Here is a 26,499-nt window from a genome sequence, read left to right as displayed (position 1 = left end):
TTAACTGGCATTTTTAGAAAGAAATCAAATAATTGCAAAGTTAAAACCTGGCCTAGTATTCTTTAATTTCAAATAAATTCTAATGGCACAGCAAATATGAGATTATGAATGCAGGATCTTAAAGATAACAAAATGTCAAGCTGCATTAACCTTGTGTGTGACTTGGTTGTACCCTTTACTAATCATCTTTCATCACAGGGCCCCTAAGTGTTCCTAAGAAGGATGGATATACCATCAGTGGGAATCTCACTGTCATTTCAGGCAGGCACAGTCACCAGTGAGTGGTCTCTCCCAACTGTCTGGATAAAATCTGATTAAAATTCTGGTACCTGTCATGCAGGACAGAGAAGGAGTGATCTAGTCTTTCTAGACCTGGCTTAAGAGTTTCCCCAGTTAAATAAAGTTTTCAAAGCCAGGGGATATGGCTCATGCCTTTAATCCTAGCACTCAGGAGGAAAAGGCAGGGGGATCTCTGTGAGTACCAGGCTAGCCTGGTCTACAAAGCTACACAGAGAAACACTGTCTTGGGGGAGAGGGGGTTGGAGGTGGATCACAAGTCTTCCAAAGGAGAAACTTCTAATTGGAGCCTATTTTAAGTTGTCACCATCACAATTCTACTCTTCAAAGAGCTTCAACAAAACCAGCTGCAAAGACAACTGAGGGGAAGCCGGACACTGAGAAGATACAGATTACATGCTAAATACTAATGAACAGAAAACAAGAGGAACATAAGCGGGTTATTTCACAACACAGGCTACGCATATCTCAATATTCGAGATTCAAAATGCTCCAAAGTCCAAAACTGGACTTGGGGTGTGGTGGTACGCCCAAGGCGTCTTCATATATGTAGACATAACATCACTAGTGGTAAATTCCACCCCTGACCTATGTGACAGATAGCAGTCTAAACAGACCCACTAAAAGCATTAAAAATTAACACTAGTTCACACGTATACAGTGTATTTGAAACATGAATGTCATGTTTTTAGACTAGGGTCTTATCATCAGAGAGACTGTGTGTGTGTGGGGGGGGGTACATATTAGATTGATAGATGATAAATATTACGTGTGTGTATATATGTGTAAATATACCAAATTCTTTAAAAATTCAATATATAAAACACCCGTGGCTTCAAAGATACACATTGTCACATCAGTCTGACTGAACAAAAGTTTTCTATGTAATTCAAATACATGAAACTCAGAGTGTTCACTTTCCTACAAGCTGTGACACTTGAGTTCCAAATAGAGACCCAAAAACAAAGAAACAAACCACAATGGCCATCACTCCACTCAGTGGCTCCCAACTACAGAGGAGTAGTGACAGAGGCCTAGCACTCACCACAGGAGAATGTTGAACTTCTTAGGCTGATTCTTCACCATGGGTTCTAAGGATGCCCACCTCAGGAGAGGGAATCAAAGGACTACCTAACAATAGAAGGCACAGAATCCACTGCAGGACTCTGTTTCAAAAGGTAGCAGGGTGTAAGCTCTGAAACCTTATGGCCAATACAGAGTACATGGGTGGGAGAGACAAAGAGAACTTCATGCCTATATGAACAGGTGACAGTTTTACAACAGTATTTTAGGGTATTCCTTTATTTCCTAATATTTACTCTTAGAATGTAGCCTGTATTAGCACAGAACTTTCTAATGTGACCTACACTGGCTCACAACCTTCCTGACTTCAGCCACCGCTCCTAGCTAACACTTATCTTCTTCAAATTTTCTACATTTTTACAAGACTATAAAGAGTTTTGTTTGGGAAAAATGCCCGCATGTAAATGTCTTAGACAAAATGTAATAATGTCATAATCTCAACAGAAAGCAGAAAGAATTAAAATTTTAAAAAGGGAATATTGAGGTCAAAGACTGTCTAATTGGTAAGGTGCTTGCCGTGCAACCAAGAGATATGAGCACCCTTAGCCTCCAGACTGTGAGAGTACTGTGAATGAAAATGACCCCTCACGAGGCTGGACTGACATTTTTCCCGCTTACTCCAAATACACTTCTGCTTAGACACACAGCAGATGGACTCAGAAACTGGCTTGCTTGGGACTCTGCTTCTAATCCTGAGACAAGTTTACTGGCTTCCCCTCTGACCCTCGCATTTCCTGAGGGCCACTCAGTGAGTGTGTACCATGTGGGGACCACAGTCAGCCCACTGCATTTCCCTCCTCGACTGTGACCTCCACTGTCAGCCCCCTCCCCTAGCAGCCTGGACCTCAGACTGGTCACTAAGAAATGGGTTTATAAACTGACTTCCCTTTTCATGTCTCTATTTGCACCTGGTCATGGGTTCACTTACCAGAGAAAGGGCTAAGAGGTAAAAAAAAAAAAAAAAAAAAAAAAGAGGGGAAAACTTAACAACTACTAGCAATTTACTTATCCACACAGAACTAGAAGAGAATTCTAAGCTTTGCACACGCCAAAAAAAAAAAAAAATCCAAAATAACCCAGGGAGGAAATGCTACTCTGTATACAGACACACTATATACACGGGCTAACTTATCACACTGTAGCCTCTCACCGTGGGTAAGTACGAATGCCAGTCATTTAAAAAGAAAGTGAAAGAACAAAATGCCAATCACCCTAACATTAACAATTGTGTGGGAAACTGCAAAGCAGAGACAGACACACAGACACACAGACAAACAGAGACACTAGAGGAGAGATGCAGAGGTGGGCCCTCTGTTCATCAACTTTCAGCAGTTCTCAGTTACTTGCTGGGTAGGAATTGTGACATTCAAAACCCTCCATGTAAGGCCTTGTGTTCCTTCTCTATGTGTTCCAGTGAGTACCAAGGACCCTGAATATTTTCATCTGCATTTCTAGGAAGAAGTAGAGACTGAGCAGTCCAGGCTAGAGGCTTGAACCAGAAGAGCCCCAGTTTTATCTGACAGTGGAAACTATGTTTAATAAATAGTAGGGATACAGAACACACTATGCATCGTGAGAAACTACATTTCAGAAAAATGTTCTGTGATCTACAAATGTATTTACATACAAATCGCATTTATGAAAACTGCAAGTGATAAATAAGAGACCTTAAGAAAAACATTACAGAGGGAAACACACGCCTGTATAAACCATGGTCCAAAAGATATATAGTAACTTTCAACTTTCTGTTAATCTTTTATTTTAAAGTACTTATTCAGAAAAAAATACTTATTCAGTCTTTAAAATTAAAAAAATATTTTACTGAAGAAACTTCTGGTTCTCTTTTAAAAGTTCATTGTCCAAGGTTCTTGCTGACATTCCCCATTCTAAGGGCTAGAGAGTGACTGATAAAAGCTCAACTCACCTTCCTGGAGGTGGCTCGGTTGGGCATCTGGAAGCTGCCCAGGAAAAGAAAGAGGCCAGGTTGCTGGCCCCAGTGCTAGAAAGACAATGCGGTCAAGGGAGGAAAACTTATAAATAAGCAGCATGTCCCCAGGTGGGACCTGGTCACGTGACTGTGTCGTTCCTGACTTCAATACCTCTAGTTAGCTTCCTTCGTGTCCTGGAGGCCAGCCTTAATCAGCCACTTGAAATATATGCAACCATAGTCCTTGCCAAGGGATGGCTACTGTTACCAACACTATCAGCTGGCACCAAGTGCTTAGCTTTGCCGATCAGGGCTGTCCTGGAGGGCAAGGCATCTCTAGTTAGCACGGGGAGGAGACTCACCAGATGCTTTGCCTTGGAGCGTTCCTCCTCGCTGGATATCCTTTCCCGAAGGATAGCTCTGGTCAGCTGCTCATTGGCTGCAGCCCTCTCTCGTTCTAGGTCCCTGGCTTGATTAAGGCTGAAAAGACAAGTAAAGGTAATAATATTTTGATTTTAATTATTTTAACTATTGTAATTATTTTTTAGATTATTTCATAAATCAAGTTAGAAAAATACTTCGTTGGCTGACATTACTTTCTGTTAAATTAAATAACTGAATATAAAGCAACATACAGTCATTTTTCAACCACTGAAATCATAGTCTATCAAAAACTATATACAGCCTCGACCCTCACATTTAAAACAACAGATTTCCAAGACCAGAAGTTACTGATTCAGCTGAATAGGGTCCAAGTTTAACAAAGTTCTCAGGTAAAACTGAAAACGTCTCACCAAAAAGTTCAGTCACTGGGCCTCCAATTGACCTCAGTGAGTAAAGAGCTTCGTCAGCACACAGCATGAGGACTTGCGTGTCCTCTCCAGCACCCACACTTTGCACACTTGTAACCCAGTGCTCAGGAAGCAGAGACAGGGAATCCTGGAACCTGCTGACTTGTAATCCAGTGCTCGGGAAGCAGAGACAGGGGATCCTGGAACCTGCTGACTGGCCAGCCTAGCCCACCAGTAAGTCCAAGATCCCAGGGAGAGGCACCAACGTGGACAGCACTCCTAAGTACCACACTTGAGCTACATTTCTGCTCTCCGTGCATATGTACGCATGCACAAAATCATCCAGCCATGTTTTTGACAAATATATGAATGTTTATTATCATCTCCTCTTAAAAATGACCCACTTATTTACTAATGTGAGTCAGGCACCACGTTAAGCACAGAGAACACTGTAGTGGACAAGGTGTTGAGATTCCCTGGTTTCTTAATCCTACAAAGGTTAACTAGCAACACACAGAATTTTCTCCACCCAGTGTAACACTCCATCTTCCTACAATCATCATCCACAAAACTAGCAAAGCCTTTAATGGCAGGCTCCTGGCTGGCAGAACGACTGCTCCCACCTCCCTGAATTCCAGTTAACACCTTACATCCCAGACATGGTCTAGTGAAACAAGATAGCCGTAGCAGACACCAGATCTGCATCCTACCAATTCTATTAATGAAGCCTACAACTGCATTAAGGTGATCCATAGCCTCCTCACACAATTAGGTCCACGTTAAGATACGATCTACTGCAACCCTGGTTTGGCACTGATTTTTGCCATAATGCCTTGCACAGACAAGCACTCAGAAGCAATGAATGAAAGAACATTTCAGTGTAATCTCATGGACAAAGATTTCTGATTGCCTTTTCTCTTTTGAAAGAATAACCCTTCTATACCATCATATCCCCAAAGATGTACGCTATGCTTTAAAAGGAGGTGAAACTGTTATGTGGTGACATTCTGAGTGAAGTTGTCTGGGTGTGAATGATGAGTGCTAAATTCTACTTGGTGTTAACCTATCAAAAGGACCCTTGAAAAGCAGTAGAGAACATGAAATTCTTGTCAGTGTTTCAAACCCTCACACCATCCTGATAGCCTGGAGTACTTAGAAGTAAATTATAACAGATAAAATTATCTTGTAAAATACATTTCAAACTTATGCCTTTCCCCCTAGAGGGTAAACATGTAGAGTTAGTTGTTCTTGAAGAAAGAACAACAGAAATAAATATACTCACTCCACTATGAAACCTAAGAGACTTTCTAAGCCATAAGTACAATGACATGAAGGCAAAGCAAGGGTCTGTAAAATATTTCATAAAAACCATACAACATGGCATCAGCCACTAACTCTACTGGACACAAAAGGGTAATGATTTCAAGTCCCACTGCCTCCCTCCCAGACAGGTGCTCGAGTGCGTCCACACAGCAGCAGGGCATCTGGGGAGTTCCAGGGGTGCAAAGTCCTAGCTTCACCTCACATCTAGGCATCAGAAACTCACAGAAGAGGATTCAGCAAAATGTCTTTTAATGTGCCAGCCCCAGGTGATTCTGATGCATGCAGGAGTTGGAAAGCCACAGTTCGATACACAAATACATCCTGGAGATATATCAAAGGAAAGTAACATCAAAATGGAGTGGTCCACGTGAGGACACTGATAACGGCTAAGGCTATCGAGCCAGATTACAAAACTATGCATTTAAAGCACTTTAATGGGAATATTGCTACACATTTTTAAAAAGTTGCCTATTTTACATGGTAAGTGAAAACTGAAATAAAATAACAGCATAGTTATCACTTAGGGATCACCTGCTACATACCAAGAAGTGTATCAGGCATTTCAGATGTGCACACATACATGCATGTTCATTTATATTCAAAAATGATACTAATTCATGGATATGGACCATGAATGTATAGAACTACATTTTGTCATTCTGCTGGTACAGTTTTAAAATATTTTAGTAATGAATATTTTTCTAGCTGAATTTAGTCATATATACCACAAGTTTAATTACAAGTAGAGATGTAAGTGGCTGAACTCAGAGGACCGCATACTCCTGGGAAGTGACTGAGAAGAAGCAAGCACACTAGCATGAAAGTCTTCAACATTTGAGGAAACATACAAGCCAGCTGTGGATTCAGGTCCAAGCCAGGGTGCTGAGCTCAGCATCCGAGTAGACAGCAGCTAGCCGTCCTGAGCGGCTCATAAACAGAGAGACAAGTGTCAGTAACCCTGGGAGTCGGGAGGACATGGAAGCATGGCAGTGTGCTATGAAGAGCACCTGGGTGCCCTCTGTGCACATGCTCCCCTCCCCCTCCCATCCCTCCTGTGCCAAGAGGGATTTTTGCTTGATTCTTTAAATTTTCTTCAAGAACTTCTAGAATCAAAGACGTACCTGCCGGCTAACAATGGGGCAATGCTTTTCACAGGTCTTTGTGACAGTTATATCCTCAGTACTTCCAGCTGCCTGACCCTCAGTAGATGGCTCAAACATTTGTTTAATGTATGCATAAGTAAATGAACGGCTGTCACATCCTATCACAGACAAAAATGAATCAAAAGCTACAAAAGATGAAAGACTTGGGGATAAAACAAACAGCTGGTGAACAAGCTGGAACCTAACAGGTCCCACCAACACGCTGCATTCAGCACATATGTGGTATCACCCAGGCTACACTAACTGGCCTACAGGAGAAGGGTGCGAACCCTGGGAAACATCAATGTCTAACTCTGACTATTGGAGATTCAAAACAGAGTGGTACAAACTGACAAGGAAAATCCCCTTTCTTTCCTAAGAAATTTCTTAGTGATTTTTGCTTATCTTTACAATGCATAAGGAATGTCTGTGTTGTACAATGAGTGCTTGGAAACTCAAGTCTGTATGCTCAGGGAGGCTAGAACAGGACCCAGGGGATATACTCATGACCCACAGCATTTGGGTGGGGTGATCTATTAAAGCTCGGTTTTCTCAGTCTGTAAGTCCAATGGTTCAACTACATAATTGGGGCTCCCATGTAACACTTGCAGACTCCATATTACTCTTCATTGCATGAAAATTGTTGAAAGTGATAAATAAAGGCCTTTGTTCTAAATGCTACATAATTACAAATTTAGAATTTTCTTTCAGTGGATACTTAATTTCTTCTAGGATTCTGAGATTTCTACTACATAACAAAAAACTGCATGGAGGTAAAAAGCAAATGTTGTATTTCCCTATCCATTCAGTAGTCACTGGGTGACAGACAATGTCCCAAATCCTGAGAATAAAGTTTGAATGGCAGTCCCTACCATTAAACTTAATTATAAATGACAAGTTCATCATTGTAAATGAGGCTGCTATGATGCTACATGGATGGAAGTGCTATCTGGCCTATGTCTGAAGGCCAAGAATGAGCAGGAGAAAGGGAAACGTGACTTAGGCACAGGAAACAACAACAGGCCCAGAAACTCCCAGAAAGAATTTCTTTAGTTGCAGTTCTGCAATAGCCTTCAAAGCATTACAGAAGCTGAAAATCACCTCTGCAAAGAATATCTGTTTGATTTCAAACTATTTCAAAGGACAGAATTTCAGGTAAATGGTGTACCTTCAGAAGTGAAGGCACCATACTGTACTATTTTAAATTCTGTGAGCTCTTCCTCAAACCATCCCCACCACTCACTCATTTTAAGTCATTTGAGGAACTATACCCTACTTTACAAAGCAGTCCCAGTTCTTTGGGGAGGGTCTTCTCTAGCCCCTTGGCCTCCATTCCCTAGGCTACACAACAGTGACCACCTAGAAAGGCAGTTGTCTTCTCGTCTCCCACCCCAGCGAGACAGCCCAGCTGGCAGGGTCACCTCACAGACTCTCCAGGGACAGAGGAGTGAGGTCCACAGGGCAATGCAGGCACCCCTGTTGGGTGAAAAGAGGGTGTGGGACAAAACGAGCTTTCATTATTAATTTGGTCTCTGATGATTTAAGAATTATCCCAAAACAAAACTAAACAGAAAGCATCTGAGCAAATACAGTCCCCCTTTTATTTATTGGCATTTCCCACTTATTATTTCAGATCTCCTGGTCTAATATTATTCTACATTAAGCCCCTGATTTAAGTTTCATTTAAATTTCCTTCTTTTAAATACATATCTCTCCTCATTTGAATTCTCTAGAGTTTTCAGCAAAGAAGCAGGAGTTTAATGTAAACTTTTCCTATTTGCATTAAGTAATTGGATAGCTTGCCTAAGCTTAATGAAACAAATACCAGTTGGTGCTGCCCTTATACCTCAAGCCTCAGCAACTTAGCTCTTTTTCTCTGCATATTCTCAACCAGGTGAGAGACTTAAAAGATACCAGTATATAAGTTTCTAAAAACCAGCCAAATCTCTTAGAATGAATATTATTGCATGCCCCTTTTAAATGAGACCCAAAAGAATTACTCATTACATTCAACCCACAAATCTGGTATAAAATCCAGTTCTCTATAACAGGATCCCAGGGTTTAAAAACAAAAACAAAAAATCACCCAGCTTTATTGCCTTCTGAAGAACTTAAAGGCTTTATGTTAGTGGAAAGGGAATTTGAAAAGTAACATTAGCTAGATTTTTTTTATATATCAAACTTCATCATGCTCCATGGGGTAGGCACTACTCCCTCCACTTTTAACAGAAGAAAATTCAAGAAACACACCAGAGGTAGAAAACACTCTGAGTCCAATTTCCAAAGCTGTTCCTGGAAAGCTATCCTCTAGGAAGGCCCCAAGTCCAAGGCCTTGCCTAGTCATAGAGGGAGTTCAAAGCCTGGCTTTGAATTTGGTGAGACCTGATTCAAAATGAGAAGAAAAAAGGGTTGAGACAGACCTCAGCAAAATAAAAAGTGTTTGCCTGCCAAGTTGAGAGCCTAGATTCAGGGTGAAGGGGTACAGGTGAGTTCCCAGCTGAAATTAGTTTTTACTGTAACATACACACCCACCCAAAGTCAAGTAAGAATAGGATTTAAGTCCTTTGTTATTAGGGTTATTTTAGAATATGCTCTTTTATGTCTTTTCCCAATATCAAATACACTTTGCTGGCTGCCCAATGTGGTCTGGCTTTTGAACTTCTGTAAGTCAATGTCCTGTTCGTTTGGTAATTCCCAAACAGTCAAATTTGTCTGTATACAGGTAGAGACATAAGTAATTCTACACAATTCCAGCTTAGTAAATTAGTTTATAATTTAATCTGATAAGGACATTATACTTCTGGGACAAAGTGGATTAAATTCTGACAAGAGGTAAGAATAAAAGGGGTGAGGGATAAAGTGATGGGACTAAATGATTTATCTAAAATTGAACTCCCAATATTAGACAAGATCTGCACAATACTGCAATGTCGTTGACTCCAAAGAACTGAAGCACAGAGAGAAACCAGTAACTCAACCCCACAGGTCACTTTTAATAGTAAGGATAAATTTCATTTTAATGCATCATATTTTGTCAGAACATGCTGAACTAGCATTGAAAATTCTGTTTACCATTCACTTTTAGACAGAAAAGCTGAGCTGGATAATTCATTGAACTAATTATTAGACTATTAAAAATAATGACAGAACAAGCACACAGTTTTCTGTTTATAAGACTTTATAAAAATAAAAATATACAGTAAACTTAGCACTCAGCTCGAACTACTTCAAATCCTGGAAAGAAATGTGTATGGATTAATATTCCAAAATAAATACATGTAGCATGTAGATGAATGTACATTAAGAAAGCTCCGATAGGTTCATACATAACATCTATATGTATAACAGAAGTGGCATTTTATCCTGCTTAGTTTGTGTCAGATTAAACACTTATCAGGTGTGAGTCTTTGAATTTTCATAACAACCCTGAATAGACTGTTAAGTTTCCAAAAGGAGGGAGGGAGGGAGGGAGGGAGGGGGAGAGAGAGAGAGGGGGAGGGAGGGAGGGAGAGGGAGAGGGAGAGGGAGAGGGAGAGGGAGAGGGAGAGGGAGAGGGAGAGGGAGAGAATCTGTCTTAAACACTGACAGATAGGCAACCTAGAAAACCATACCCTAGTGATAGTGCTTAGCCAGCATGGAGATTGAGTCCTAGTTCTAGAGGAACCAAGAGGACATCTATCTGGTCCTCCATATCTCAATGCATTATTTCAAACAGCACTCTAACAGAAACAATCCAAGTTTCTTTCTGTTGTATTTGGATCTTACATGCCCTTCAAATGCCCTTAGAGTAAAAGCTTGGTCTCCACAGTATGTCCCCAGATTGCAGAAACTTTCAGGCAGACCCTAGTTACAGCCCTTTAGATCACCGTGGGATATGCCCTCTCTGTCTCCCTGACTCATTTTAAGTAAACAGCTCTTCCTTGTCAAAATCCCATCATGCTGTGCTGTCTCCCCAAAACAAGGCCAATCAATCATGGGCTGGGACTCCAAAACTGTGAGCCAAAATAAATCTCTTCTCTTTATAAGGCAGTTACCTCAGGTACTGTACATAGAAAGAAAGGCTAACTAACACACCTTAATTCTCACAAGAATAGTCTTTTTTTTTAAGTAATTTTATTTTAACTTGCACAAAAGTTTGTTGCAGTTGGACATTTGCCTGTGTAGCTCCAAAATGATGCAAAACGTAGGGAAGAGGCTGACGTCTGTAATTGGAGCACCTTTCATCCCACCCTTCCAGGCGGCTGCCTTCCACTTACACATGGTGCACCACTTTGTACCTGAAGTTCCTATCTCAGTTCTCATTTGGGAATGACTAAAGCACCCCCGCCCCGCCCTGTAGTTCCTGGGAGCTTCTTATCAAATCTCTACTGTGCTGAGAAGTGCATTTATATTTGGACCGTATTCAGCTTAGAGCATAGGTAACAATACCACACACAGGACCCCTGCATCCATTCCCCCTCATCATGCACAGCCAAGCTCCTACACAGGAGGAAGGTCCATCACAACCTAAAGCACTTCTGTCTTCTACTACTACAACAGCAGCTTTCAACCAGCAGTTTACGACCTCTTTGGAGGGTGAATATCAGATACCTTGCATGTTAGACATTTACAATATGATTCATAACTAGCAAAATTACAGTTATAAAGAAGCAACGAAATAATTGTATAGCTGGGGTCCACCACAACATGAGGAACTGTATTAAAGGGTCGCAACACTAGAAAGGTTTAAAACCACTGTACTAGAGTGACCCAGGGCCACTTCTTTTTCTGGTTTAACGTGAATATTTACAGGCATCTCAAACCAAGGTGATCTAGATTTTTATCTTTAAGTGTACACTGATTGTCATAAGAGTCAAAGTACAGCTGGATAATGACAGAGCGGTTAAACACTATTACACTGCTCTGAATCAAGGGTTCAAAAGTCCTATGTTATGGAAGCCGTGGCAAGAAACATAAAAGCCATCCCTATTAAGCAGCTTGCTTACTGTGTGGGTCCCTTCGCATCTTGCCTACAGCTTCCTTCACGGGATGGGTGTCGCTGCTGGAAGAAGGGAACCAGGGCAAACGTGATCATCTCCGGGGATATCACTTTCATTAGCCCTCACTAGACAAATGTCAAATCCTCCAGCATGGCTGTGACACATACGAGCAGTGTGAACACTGGGCAGAGGACAAGGAAATGGCAGTGTCCTGAGAAAAACTGTTGGCTTCCCTAAAGAGCACACTAAGCTTTCAGAGAAGCTAAATACATTATCACATATGAAAGTTGCATTCTACCTTCTGGATTGTTTTGTGCCCCCCTTCTTTTTATATAAAATGCATTTTTTATTAGGACAAATATGATGTGAAAGCCTGTCACGGCTAAGTCTTGGGGACATAATTAATACTTCTCTTCACTTGGATGTCACTCCAGTGTCATTGGTCCCACCCACTAGCACCCTCCTCAAACCATGGGCCTCTCTATCAGCTCAGAGACACAAGCACCAACCAGGAGGTGCCCCCACGTCAGAGCTTGAGGGGCAGTGTTCAAGCTCCAGCTCTTTCCATTGCTACGAAAGCAGAGAGATGGGGGACCACTTCATGCCAACTCTTCCTTCAGATGCCTTGAATGCAGTTCCCTCCCAAGGCCAGTAGGCCCACAGTAGTCCAAATTAGTGAGTATACAAAACACACGTTCTGAAGACTTGACATGAATTTTATATTGATTACGTATTTGATAAATATTTTTTTAAAAAAATAGAATCATTTCTAGAGATTTCTGTATAATTAGACAACTAAAAGGAGGTTAACTACATAGGTGGCTCACATTGTAACTCTAGTAAACAGAACTGCCTTCAGATTGGTAAATTTTGTTTCTTTTGTTTTTTTAGTTTTAAATGCCTCAAACAATTCTTATATCAAATTTTCCTGTAAAAATAAGCAGTATGGTTAGTCCCCATCCCAGATTCTACCACCTAGCTGTTTATATTAATCAATTCCCTAATTCCTCACCGACTAAGAAGAGTTCACAGGAGAACCCAGGATTCCAGCCCTTTCCCAGGGCATCACCCAGCCTCCAGGCTGCAGAGCCCAGCACCCGGAGACCCTGCTTCCTTACAAACCAGTTGTTTTGAAATCGCATAGCTTCTATGGCTTTCTTATCCTCTGAATTTCTCTTTCTCAGAACTTGTCACCATCTATGACTAGGTGTGCATCTTTCTCATCAATCCAGCCTAGAATAAAGTGGTCTTTCAATTTACAGGCTCCAGTCTGTCTTTGGCTTCGGGGGAAAGCTGCCATTTAATTATTGCCTCTCCTCCAACTCTTCCCTTTGCCTTCTTCTAAAATCCAGGCTATTTCATCACATGGAACTTGTACAAGGTAACTCTTTACTAAGAAATGAAGACACATCTTAAAGCTGATGCCACCTCATGATGATCAATGCTGCAAACAGTGTGGGTCACTAACTACTGCAAAGAATTCCGGGGAGAGGCCGATGTCCCGGAGTCATTGGAGACCATCTTCCAGACGGCCCTACAACAGCAGGCTTCCTCTTATTTTCATCAGTTGCCTTATCTGGGCTCTGACCCAGCTGTTGCACCACCTTCTTGGTAAACAGCAGAAGAGCATGAGCTAAGAAACATCTGCTTAGGTGGCCAGTGGTGTGTCACCACAAACAGGCTTTCCGCATCAGCAAATCTCCATGCTACACCTCCACACACCACACTAAGCTGAACTAGTGGGCAACAAACATCTTCACATGAGCATTCTCAGGAACTGGGTCCACATCTGTGTATTCTTATACTACACTAAAACCATCCCACTAGCTCAGACCCATTAGCAGACTGAAGAAAAAGCCATTAGAAATTAGATAGGAATTGAAGGGAGGGAATTAAAAAACAAAAACAGGAAACGACCGTGTAGCTCACCTCAAACCTTTCCACTGCTAAATTTTCTGTCATAGCTTGACATTTTAATAGTTACTTCAAGAACGTTAGAATAAATTTAATAAATTAAAAGACAAATGTGCAGGTGACGGGTGTGGTGGCACAAACCTATAATTCCCAAACTGGGAGCCAGAGGCAGAAGCAGGAGGATTCCAGACTAGCTTGGACTAACTAAATAAAGAAATCCAAAATCACACAAAATGAAACAACAAAGATAAAAACTAGATGAGGTAATCTAGCAATGAGGGTGAGCAAGGCTGAACACCAATGCTTATTATGAAAATAACTTCTGTGTATTATCTGTTCATGATTAGCTACACTTCCCTAAAAAGAAAACTGTGGTCTAGACCAGGCCCCTGTGTTATAAGTACTGTGAAGTCATTATGTACAAAGGATAAAACTGGAGAGCACAATCACACAAAGACAATATTCCACAGGCACAGGGCAGCAGGGTCTATAATAAGGATACAGGACAGCCAAATGAGGGAAGCAAGACATCCAGTTGAAAGTTAAGAGCTTAATGAAGCTGTCTAAGAAAACAGGACAAACCCTCTCCAAAGGAATACATGCTGCAAAAAACTAATTTTGAATCCCCTTCAACAAAGGATAAGCAGCCTCTTATGAATCAAATTTTATATCATCAGACGCAAGGCAATCATTATGATTCACTGGTTAAACACGCGCCTCTAATCCGTATCAGTCCCTTCTGAAGAAAGACGACCCCAAATTTTCAACCTTGCATCCTATGGAAATATGAGAGGAGCTTATGAGGCCTATTTCCCCCTTAAGCCAAATACCCCTCATGATAAAAGCCACCTTGGAGTGCAGAGGAAGCACAGTGACAACCCTGGTACCCACTAGCCTGCTCCACAGCAATCCATTTTCAGGCTTCTCTGACACTACCCATCAGCCAACACTCCAACAGAGGTTCTGTGCTGATGCTTTATTTCTAGTAGTCCCTCTGAAATCATATGAAACAATCAAATTCTAATAAAAAATGCAATGATCTGGACACCACACCAAGCCATGTACTGGATTTCATTTTAATTTTCTTTTTTTTTCCATTTTAATTTTCACCTTAAACATGAGATGGTAGAAGTATGCAGACTCAAAAATAAAGACTTGAAACTCCTTATAACCTCTCCTACTGCCACCTGAGGATCACTCCAGTTCATTCCCTCACCTGGATTTTTCTTTGTCCACAACACTTAACACTGGACATACTTAATATACACATTTCCTTGAGTTTGGAAGTAAGTAAACACCCATGAAGTCATATTACCATCAAGGCCATTACATATCTGTCATCCTCTTAAATCTTCCATTCCTAATTATTTTAGATTTATTGGAAACCATGTGCATGGGTGCGAGCACTTGTGTGCATAAGCGTGTATCTCTATGTGGGTATGTGCTTTTGAGTGCCCGTTATCTGCAGACAAGTCGGATCACTGGAGCTATAGTTGCATGCATTTGTGATCCACCTGACCTGAGTGCTGGGAATCAAATTTGGGTCTTTTGCAAGAGCTATTTCTACAGCTCCTCCATTCTTATTGATGCCAGTTGTTGTATGTGTAATAACATATAATCTAACTTAACAATTTTTAGTTTACAGCACAGTATTGTTAGATACAGGAATCAACTATATCCTCACTTGACATTTCTCTCTTTCATTCATAAGTTCAATTTCAAAAAATAAGAATTACCATACAGAATTCATATCAAAGTGTCAGGAGCCAAATATGATATTTCAATATAGGCTTCAGCTCAATTCCAGGAGCTCGAATCTCCTATTGTCTTTTAGATGTCGGCTGGTAACCACTTGATGGTCTGGGCACAGTGGAGAATGGCTTCTCGTTTGTGTAACAATAGACCTAGGCCCCAAACCCATCATGAGGTCTAGTGTGACTTGCCTAGGGACTAGTGGGATATGTCTGAAGACTGGTAAGACATGCCATTATGGAAAGTCTGAGGGCTTGTGTACTTGGGTACTAGGACCATCTCTAGGGTTAAAGTAAGTGTTTCCTAGTCAGCCCTTATATACTATAATTTAAAAAAGCTATTTAAGAGGATGCTTGAATAAACCCTGGTCTCCAGTATTGACTGAAAGCCCTCCTGAAATGACATGATGTCTCTGTCTTGTCCTTAGCCACTGGGTAGCTAGGACTTCCCGGTTCTTCACTCCTCCAATCTGGATCAGATCCGGGGCTGTTCAGCTATTTCCGAACACAACACCAAAGACATCAGTCCAGAATAGATGACCCCTGCAGCGTAGGACTGATACAGGCTGGACGCTGGCATCAAAGTTCTGTTAAAAGGAAGTTGACTTAATTATAGTACATTAACAAGTACATTTTTTTAGTCTAATGTGTAGATCATGGCATGCAGACAGGGAACCAATCTGTATGAGACAGGGTTTAACATCCAGGTTTTGTTCTGAGACCCCACAAAACATGATCTCAATGCATTCTAGCAAAAGATGTCAAACCCATGTGGTGCTTTTACTCCCTACACTGTTGATTGTGTTCTCTGTGTTTTTAACATGTAAGTCACACTATGTACATTTTTGCATATATGGTGTTGTCTACTAACAGAATAACTTATTTCTGAAGACACAATTTCATTTACTCCTCATAAAAATCCTCAGGGGCATTCCCATTTCAGACCTAAATAAAACAGAGCTGGCAAAAGTTAAATAATGGCTCAAAATTACAGATAAATATGTGGCAGAATTCATACTGAAGATTTATGACTCGACAAATGACACGACGGTCACTATGCCATGATCATGACTATATGAAACCAAGTGCTTCAAGAAGGACACACCTGTGACAGGTTCAATGTTCTGACTGAAGACTGGCTTTACCTAGCTGTGTCTGCCCCTAACAAAAGCCTTCCGTCTGCAGTGCATTCGCACTGGACCTCAAGAAACTGCAAAGGCAAATACAGGGATTAGTATCACATGTTAGCAAGTGACAATAATGTGCTTCCATCCCCTTTTCCACTCACAGATGCCTGAGGCTGAGGAGCCACTTCAAAATACAACCCTGCACGTAAAATCCCACTAAGTGATTGTAAGATTCTGTATGTATGACACAAAACTGTGTTTACCCAACAATGACTAAAATTGAGAATGTAATCAATGCTGAAGTTGCCTTTGAAATGATTAGTGCCTATGTGACCCCCGCCCCGGAAACTGAGTAATCAGTGACTCTCCCAAAGTCCTTCGCTAATCAGCAACACAACTCCTAAGGAAGAAAAAGGATGGATAATGTTGTCAAGGGGAGGGAAGACTGTGCTCACCTCTGAAGGGACCACTTCTGCAGGGCAGCCTTCCCAAAGAAAACACGGTGGAATGTAACCAACCAGAGGAGGGGACTGGAGATTAGCTGCACTAACAGTATCTTGGAGCACAGTGTCTGTGTGTCACGCGTATCCTAAAAACTTCAAAACGACTATGTAAACACTGACTACTTATACAAATCAAACTGTGTTTCCATGATGTTAACAACCATTTCTAAGTTTCTACTACATTTCAGGCCTGAGGTACTGAGCCTTTTTAATTATGCAATATTCGTTATTGACATAGTACTCAAATCCCACGCAGTACGAATCATGTTAGCTAAACTAACAAAATGAATAATTTAACTCTGGCCCAGCAGGAATCCACTATGCTACCTTCATTATTTACTTCACAATATCCATTTCTACCCTTTTTGAAATAACAGTTGTAGGTGTTCAAGATGAGCCCACTGGCTGCCTGTCTGGTTTTGATCCACATCACAGGAAAATTAACCAGCACTCCATCAAAAACTCTTGGCTATTTTGCAAGCAACCCCTATTCTTATAATGACCGCTTCACTAAATGTTAATAATCACTAAAGAATAATATAATCAATATAACATTTCAGATCAAACTCATAAGCTTAGTTACTACCAAAGCACACTCAGAAAACCATTGATTTCCTTATCAATTATAAATGTTCTCGCTTTTTAGCATTTGGATTTTCTTTAAAGCAACAGAAAAGGCCCTATTTTTTTTCCTTAGGTTTCTTAGTAACAGTGGGAGAGGGAGTAATTTTAGGCACAAAAATGTTTTCATCATTTTCTTGAGAGGAAGAAGAATCCTATGGCTTCTAACTGCGACTAACAGCATAAACAACAGAAAAAAAAAGAAAGAAAAAAAACAGATGTGTTCACGGCGATCCAGAATACATTTTATCACAGAGACTAAGGAAGGCTTGAACTTGACCACTTTCTAGCTCTGCCAAGTATCAGAAGCTCCCTGGCTACTCCACAGTTCAAAGGAGACCTAGCCAGCTTCGATTCTATGCAGATAATAACGTTCTGTCCCTGAATGTGAGACTCTTGTTTTACAGCCAGTTAGAATAGTACCAACTCGTATGTATGTCCCAGTTAAGATAATATGCTAAATAAATAATTATCAAGAAAGAAAAAATGAGAAATAAGTATACATTTCATTAAGATGTATAGCAGATGTTATACAAAAGATGAATATTCATTCCATCTGGCTTCTGCAGCAATCCACTTTATCTTTACAGTAATTTCCAAATACCGCAACACAAAAATGCTTGGGTGGTACAAAAATCGACAACATTTGTGATGCAAACACTTTGTCATATTTTGTTCAGTTCAACATGACTAAGTTTGCTAATATATTTTGACAGACTTGCATAACATCCTAAAATGTTTTGAACAATGCAGTTTAGGCTGAAATGCAATATTAATGAATGAATAATGTTCTTGAATATAAGGTTTAATATTTAATGATGTAGAGTGGTGCCTGGATTTGATGCAGAAGAAAAATGTGGTTTGAAATCACTGTAGTTATCAGGAGACATAAGAAAAAGACTACAGAAGTGAGACAAACCTTTAACCTAAATCCAGAAATGGGGTCTCAGGAGTAGAATTGATGCTTCACCAACTGCATTTCTAGTACTTATCAATATTCACAGGATCATGCCATTTATCAGAATTCTTAAATTACTAGGAGCTCACATATCTGTGCCAAGAGATGGGGTAAAAAGGTTAGTGCAAAAACAACACTGAGTAGGCAGGCTACAGTGAAACACATTTTGGAAAATATCTTCCAGTTGTAGCAACATGCCAATTATTCCCTCTTTTTAAAATGTGTGAGTGTAATCAAGTACCAAGTTCAGATCAAATGACTTGACTCCCATCTTCTACAAAAGTAAGCACTTAATCCAGCAATCGTGGCTAAATATGTCATTCTAAATCAACAAATGCGTAACCTACACACACTAGTGACCCTGCTCATCTACAACAATGGTATATTCTAAAAGTAAGCTTGAAGTATACCCAAAATGACCAATCTATGAACGGGAAGTATTCCTAAACAGACTGCTAATATTACTGAGAATTTAAAGTAAACCGGGACCCAAAAGATAAATCCATTTTTTACCTCCATTTCTACTTCACATTGGTTATGCCAATAATCATAATGCATACATAACCTATCTGGACTGCATTTATCAATACAATCTCTCTGAGCCAATAGCTTTCACACATGAAGGTGAAAACAGTAAAAGTGTATACAGCCCCTGTGTCACACAAAGGAAAAAGACATTGAGCGTGGACAAGGTTCCATGAGGAGCTGCATAAAGCCTTCACTTAGACCATCCCCGTGACGATTAGGAGTTATGACCCAAAGAGCATGCAGGCAAAGACAACGCCTACACTGTCTCACTTCATTTTTATAATTAACGGGGCAAATATAACAGCTAAATACTCTCTACTGTCTAAATTTTCATTAATGTCATATTTTCACAGTTTACAAAATAACTTTGTAATTATCAAAGATAAGCTGTAAGAGATGGTACTGTGCTATTCAGTCTTACCACATTTAGGATAGGAACAAACATTTCTACTAGAACTTACACTGACTTTCCATATACTACACTATCATTCATTCCTTCATACCATGATACCAACATCGTACTTTTAGTTAAATTCATTCTATTTCACTTTAACAAGAACTGCAGTTGTATTGAAAATTACTCAAGATGCAAACAAAAAAAACTACTTCAAACTTTATGTTGAACAAATCTTGATTACGTATGTGACTTTAATTAGCACTACAATCAGTGGGAACTGTTCTGTTAAGCCACAGAGAATCTGTATAGAAACCCAATGGGAGTGAATCAATCCCTCCTATGCACCATCCAGATGTTAAGACTGGGATGGATGGTGGCGCTCTGTAAAGCACACAGGTTCAGTGCATACATTTTCCTGGTAGGAATAACAGACAAAACAAGGCATGCGGATGTATACAGTATATCTTACCCCTACCCAAAGCAAAGTCTTTTTCTCTGCATATGTATGTGCTGGTTCATGAGTGTGTAGAGAACATACATGTGCATGCATGTAGAGGTCCCAGGTTGATGTGGCGTGTGTTCCTCAATCCCTCTACTTTTTATTTTCTTCAGTCTCTTACTCAACCCAGAACTCACCTTTGTGGTTAGTCTATCAAGCCAGCTCACCTCCAAGAGCCCTGTCTTCTCCTCCCAAAGGCCAGAGTTACAAGAGCAGTCACCATGCCTTCCCGGCTTCGCCTGGGTGCTAGAGATCAAACTGCAGTTCCTACACCTACATGGTAAATGCTTTATCCACCCAAAATCTCTCTCAAACTTAGCAGCTTTTATGACAATTCTCTCCCACATACTACATGTTTGGAAAATTGATGGCAGACACAGAAATTAACTATGGCTATCACTAAGAAACAGAAAGGGGTATTACTTTTCATTTCCATGATTTGTGTACATTAAACTCGCATTTAAATATAACATAAGGGCAGTACTAACAGGAATAAAATGCAAACTACATGTGTAATTTTACTGTTCTCCAGAAGCAGATCAGGCAAAAATAATTCATTCAAATTAACTTCTAATGTCTTCTTTAGCTTAACTTAGCAAACACATTGTCATTTCAACACATGATCAATGTAATAAGCTATTAGAGATTTTTTTCATCTTTTGGGACCATTACCTGAAATCCACTGAGTTTATACGTAAAGACACGTTAACTCAAAATAACAGCCCTTCCAACACATTGGTAAAACTTGGCTGGAAACTGAAAGTCAATTCTACACCCAGGTACACATTAGAAATATCTCTTCCTAACCTTCATGAAAAAATGCTCATTAAGTATTCATCAGTTTTTACTTCATGGATTACAGTTGCTCATTTAGAAGATCTTTATTCAAAGTTTAGCTTGAATAAGGAAAAACGAAATCGTGAAGCTTGCAGGTACATGGATGGAACCAGAAACTACTGTGCTGAGAGAGGTAACCCAGCCCCAGAAAGGCAAATGCCACATGTTCTCTCTTGCTTCAGGAATCCCCACAGAAACTGGGAAAGGAAAGGGGGATCCCAAGCAGGGGTCAAAGTATCTCAAGGAAAGACAATAGCAGGAAACAAGCACTGGGAGAATGGCAGAGGGCTTTAACTGGGGATGGGGGAGAGAGAGCAACACAGAGGGAAAGGAAAAGGATAAGTAACAATAAGGGTTTGAAAAGCCATGGGGAGTTATACTTTTTTATGTTTTGGCTTTGGGGGGGATGTTTGGGGGCTCATTTAAATAAAGTTATGCCACTTGGGATAGTAATGTTACTCTCAAAAAAGTGCAACAGACTATCCAATAAAAATCCCAGTACCAGGCATGAGAAACATCCTTTCTAGTTGTCTCTCAGGGTACTTAAGAGTCTCCCAAAACAAGGCAGGCTATTTCTGTTGCCCTTGACTGCCTCCCAGAATGTAAAGATAAATTCCTATTGCTGAAGACACCATATACTGCAAATACAGGACTTGGAGAAATAGAGACTGATCTGACCTGGAGGCCTTTTCCTAGAGGACTAGCTTTCATAGTACTGGAAGATTACTGTCAAAAGATCAACCCACACTACCACAGGTGGTGAAGTCATGGAACCTAGAGGAGAATGTACTACTGCCACATTACCAAAGCATAAAGTCTAACTGCATTCCAAATCCTTACACCCACAAGCCAGTGTGGCTCTCACGCCTCAGCAAAGAAGCTTCCTTTTGCAGCAGAGACCATTACAGAGAGCCACAGTTGGTCTAAGTGCAGAGAAAATACAGTAGGAGGTCTGGTCCCATCTGTTACACATCTTCATTTCAGGACTGTACCTACATCAGCAGAGTAAGCTAATTCTGCTACCCACCTGGATCTCCTTTCAGAGTGCCATATTATTTACAGCCAAACACAACGGCACCTCCACTCCATGTAGCACTACAAAACTACATCAGCAGAGACCCTGAGACTGTATAAACAGTCAAACACAACAACACCTCCTCTCCATGCAGCACCACAAAACTACAACAGCAGAGACCCTGAGACTTTATGGAGCATATGCAACCTGCTGAAAATTATTTTCTGAGCAAGGAAAGCAGAGAATGTAAATGCATAAAAATCAACTATTTAGCACCAATACCAAATTTAAAGTTTTTATGGATAAACAGGAATAATTGTCCAGCTAAAAGCTAGGTTAACTTTTAATGTGTTGTAAATAATGCTAAGAAAAAAAGCCACACCTTATCTCTCCTACTTGGTGCTTTTAAAACTACAAATGGGTCAAGCTGAGGACAAAGAAAATCAACAGTCCCAGCAAGACAGAGAAGTTCACATAGCTTCAATGCATGTGCTGTTTCTGAATTCCATCCACAGAGACCTCTACAGCCCTGAGGAACTAAAAAGGCAGAAGGAAATCAGTAAACAGGTTTTCTACTCTGTACAACTGTGAGACAAGTCTCTGCAATAAATAGATCAGACTCAGCCAGTACATCCAACCTTTACATCAACCCTGAACAGAACTTCAAGGCAAGTGTTACTATTATGCCCCACCCTTCATATGGCAAGGAGTTCAATGTGTGGTCTCAGAATTAGTAACTCATAAAAAGCTGAAGCCCCCGCCCTAGGAATCTGCCGTAGATAACTCTTGACCATCACATTCAACTGTTCTTCAGGTCAGAGAGAAAAGACTCAATAACGATAAGCATTTTGCAAGGGGAAAATAACTGATGAGTGTCAGGCACCGTGTGTTATCTTATTTAACCTGCACTTGAAAACAAGCGTTTTTCCCTGAGGAAACTGAGGCAGGAAAGAGTCACATACTCAAGACTTACATAACTAACAGGCAAAGTCAGAACACAAAGCAGATCTCTCCCACACCAAGACACTGACTTTGGCTCTGTGTTTTCTTTTCCTCATAATGCAGGTGAATCTGTTATGACCATAACTGTAGAAATCCAAGATAATTTAGATTTCCCAGGACTAAAACTAATTTCATTTGTAGAACATACAGTAAGCAAACAATGTTCTTCTCTACAGACAGAAAAGCTGCACACCACCAAAAACCCACTCACGTTAAAAGCACCATGTCGGGCTTCAATATTGCTCCTGGTTCTAATTCGTTTCTAGCTTGACTTAATAGAATTAACTCAGAATGAGTGTATAATTTAAATAGACACATTTACAAATTCTTTTTCTTTTCAAGTAGCTACAGAACCCTTACTAAAATAGCTCTACCATTTAATGTCACATAATAATGGCTACCTCCTGAAGCCTCATATACAATCCTATCAGCACTCAATGTTGCAAAGATATTAGCTCACCATCCCTTTAAATAGTGACTGAGCAAGAATAAAGATGAAAATGGGTAAGACTTATTGTACATCATTACAGTTTCTAGGATGAAATGAAATGCCCATGCTACTGAAAAAGAAAGCATGCGTTTGAGTTGACAGGAAGTGTACCACATTTGGCAAGAAAATGGGGTTAAAAAAAAAGATATGTATGTAACACCAACGAGGTCAAGCTAAATAGCTCATTCAAAACTAAATGAAAAGAAAAAAAGTTAAGAAAAACACAGGTACAGACATATAAGTAAAATTAATCATTAAGATTTACCTACATACAGACAAGGTACAACCCAATTTGCAAAGACTGACAGTTGCCTATAAGATGTCCACTAAACTTTAATTATTTATTTTTTGAGGTAATATATAAATAATTCTGTCATTTCCCTCTTCCCTTTATTCCCTCCAAACCCTCCCATATATGCCTCCTGTTCTCTTCCAAATTCGAGGCCTCTTTTTTTTTTCCATTAATCTAAGTCTTGTCAATATGCCTGCTTAAACATAGATGAAAAGGACGGCAATATACATGCTGAGGCCTCAGCCCTTCACAAAGAGCTATGGGCGAGTAAGGAAGGCTGAGAGTGGAAGAAACAGTCTCCCCAGGGAAAAGCACACCAATTGGTTATCCAATACCAAATGGATTCCCACTATTCTTAAAATTTCCCTTACAACGCAGTGAACACTGGTCTAACGGGGTACACAGTTGGCAAACAAACTCTTAAAATAGCTAGAGACCTGTTTGCTTTAAAAATGGGCTTCCCATGGCAAATTAACCTCTCTGAGTTTGGGTCATCCCCATGAGAACACAAGACAAATGCCTGGATTAAAAGCAGTTAGGAATAACAAGTACCACAAAGGAGAATTCCCTGTGAGACCAGTAAAACTCACAACATAAAAACTGAGGGAGTGATAATCCTGCCCCTGTCCCTCATGTTTGACAGCGGAAAAGCACCATGTGGCTGTAAAGATAGGTCTTACTGTTTTCTGCACCCCAGTTTATAGTTGTCAGGTTCAAATTTGCATAGTTTCATGCCCCACGCCTGCTGAGGTTTAATGCATTAGCTCATGCTCCTAACAGAGTCATCTGCTACCTTTGACAGACAATACTAGCTCACGTATTTTACAACCACAGATACACCTGCTGAGATAAACCAGGCTGAACAGGGTTACCCAAAACTGAATAGAAACATATGGTGTGATTTTTATAAGTCAATTTAACCTGAACCTTTTTGTTAGAAAGTCAAATCTAAGAATTCTAAACGACTCCTTAAGCATGTACATATATGCATATAATTACAAGCAATGAAAAGAGTTATGAGTTTGAAAGAACAAGCAGCAGGTTACATAGGGGGTTTAAAGGGAGGAAAGAAAAAGGGTAAATGATGTAATTATAATTTCAAAAAATGATTTCTTTAAGTAAGTGAGTAACAAGACAGTAACAGAAGGCATAAAACAATGACACCTGAGTCCCATGGTGGCACACATCTTTGATCCCATCACTGGAGAGGCAGAGGCAAACTGAAAAGGATGACTTTTAACATATCAGACTTCTCCTCCATATGTAATAATGAGTGTTTATTCAAGAGATTAATAGTCTAGTCAAATTAATTATGGTAAGTGTAATCATTACTTTCTGCTATTAAAAGTAGTTTATTAAAATGTTTATGTCTGATGGAATTTGAATACTTAATATTATAGTTATAAGAAGAAAGTAGTACCTTAACACCTGATCCCATTTTTAAATAAGAGAAAATTTAGTTTAAAAAAAACTGGTCCATCCATGCTCTGTTATAAGTATAGAAGACAGGTCTAGAATTCATGTCTCCTCTGATGCACAGTTCTGGGTTGGATTTAGTTTGGAGATTGTTATGTTTTGTTAATGCACAAAGCATCAGGCCAGATCTGTTGAGCTGACATCGGAAATACTGAGCTCACTTTGACACGTCTTACCAGCCATGTAAAAGGTCTCCTTGGATATGTGTCTAAATTTAATGATGATGTCTGATGCATATGTTTATAATAGTGAACACCTAATAGTGAACTGTCACCAAATTGTATACTGACAACACATTAATGATCTATCTTAAGATCAGCTCATAAAAATAGTAACAATAAACGCCTTCAGCTGCTTTTTCCCTGTGCACAGATGCCTGTGTGCCGAAGCATTCGCAGAAGTTTTGTGTGAATAATGGTATTATAAAAGAGACGTTTGTAGCTGCTTCTCGAGCACTCATTACTGTGATGTACTACGTGATTTTCTGAATGATGTACAGATATTATCAGGTGCTGAGGAGGCAGAAGAGCAGCAACAGGACGACAAGGGAGCAGGCAAAAGAGACTGCGGGGGAGCAGCCCATCGGCCCCTCCAGGGTCTGTCGACACTGCTTTCTTGCTCTCCATGTCCTCCTGAACTCACATCCAATCCATGGAATAGGGAAGCTGGCCTCTAGGCTGGACAGTGAAGTTATGAGCCCTGGTTTTGTCTGTGCTTTACTCTTTGGGATACTTTTTGTTACCCTAGCAAGCAGGACTTGGCTTTGGAAGCAGTGCCTGAGGCTGGACGTGGGCAGAAAGACTACAGAAACATAATGGCTACTACTGATGCCCTGGTCCTCCAACACGTAAGGTGCTGGAGGGTGGAGAGATCTGCTGCTGCTCTCTGGACCTCCTTGTTACATGGCTGAACCTCAGAACCAAATGGTATAAATCTTTTGGGATTTTTAGCTTCCTTATTCATTTGCTTGCCCTTTCAAACTGTTCTTCTGCTCCATTACTACTTTTCCTGAAACTGCTATCTAGTTTCTCAGCCCATACCAGATATCCCATAAACTGGACTGTTACATTAAATCCAGAAGTCAGATCAAGCATCCTCTTTCTCTCTAAGTCTATTAACATGATGTTCCACTGGATGTGTCTCCTTCAATTTGCCATTTGCCAGAGAACCTCTCCAGGTGTGCTGTGCTGGATCTCAGTATCTGTGTGTGGGAGAGGAATCATCATAGTAAGTGAGGGAAATTAACTGGACACCCTCCCGCAATGGCCACCCTCCTGGGCGGAGCATGCATGAGCCCCACACAGTAAAAGAAGTATGAGTGATCAAAAGGTCAGCCAAGGGGATTTCACATCCTTTCACATTTTGCCATTAGTCATACAGTAAACGACAGCTGTCTTATGCATAGAAATGTCACCAAACATACCAGGCCTGAGCAAATCAGACTAACAATGGATTTGGGGGGTGAGGAGGAGATCAAATTAGTTACTTCAGACTTTTAAACACACACAGAAGCTAAAAAGGATTTCAGCTCAGTGGTGAGGGGTGTA

At 40.4% G+C, this 26,499-nt stretch overlaps 1 protein-coding gene across 2 annotated transcripts in view; it reads right to left on the bottom strand.

Annotated features, from left to right (window-relative positions):
* The window catches only part of Chchd3 (coiled-coil-helix-coiled-coil-helix domain containing 3), a 264,717-nt gene that overhangs the window by 174,421 nt on the left and 63,797 nt on the right, over positions 1-26,499 (bottom strand). For both annotated transcript variants that reach the window (XM_021234265.2, XM_005082384.4), the window contains exon 4: positions 3,670-3,787. In XM_021234265.2, the coding sequence (XP_021089924.1) occupies positions 3,670-3,787 (118 nt within the window). The remainder of the gene's footprint in view (positions 1-3,669; positions 3,788-26,499) is intronic.

Source organism: Mesocricetus auratus, unplaced genomic scaffold, assembly GCF_017639785.1.
Source record: "Mesocricetus auratus isolate SY011 unplaced genomic scaffold, BCM_Maur_2.0 Super-Scaffold_100019, whole genome shotgun sequence".
NCBI lineage: Eukaryota > Metazoa > Chordata > Mammalia > Rodentia > Cricetidae > Mesocricetus > Mesocricetus auratus.
The sequence above is the reverse complement of the archived record's forward strand: the minus strand, read 5'-3'. Positions and strand labels throughout refer to the sequence as shown.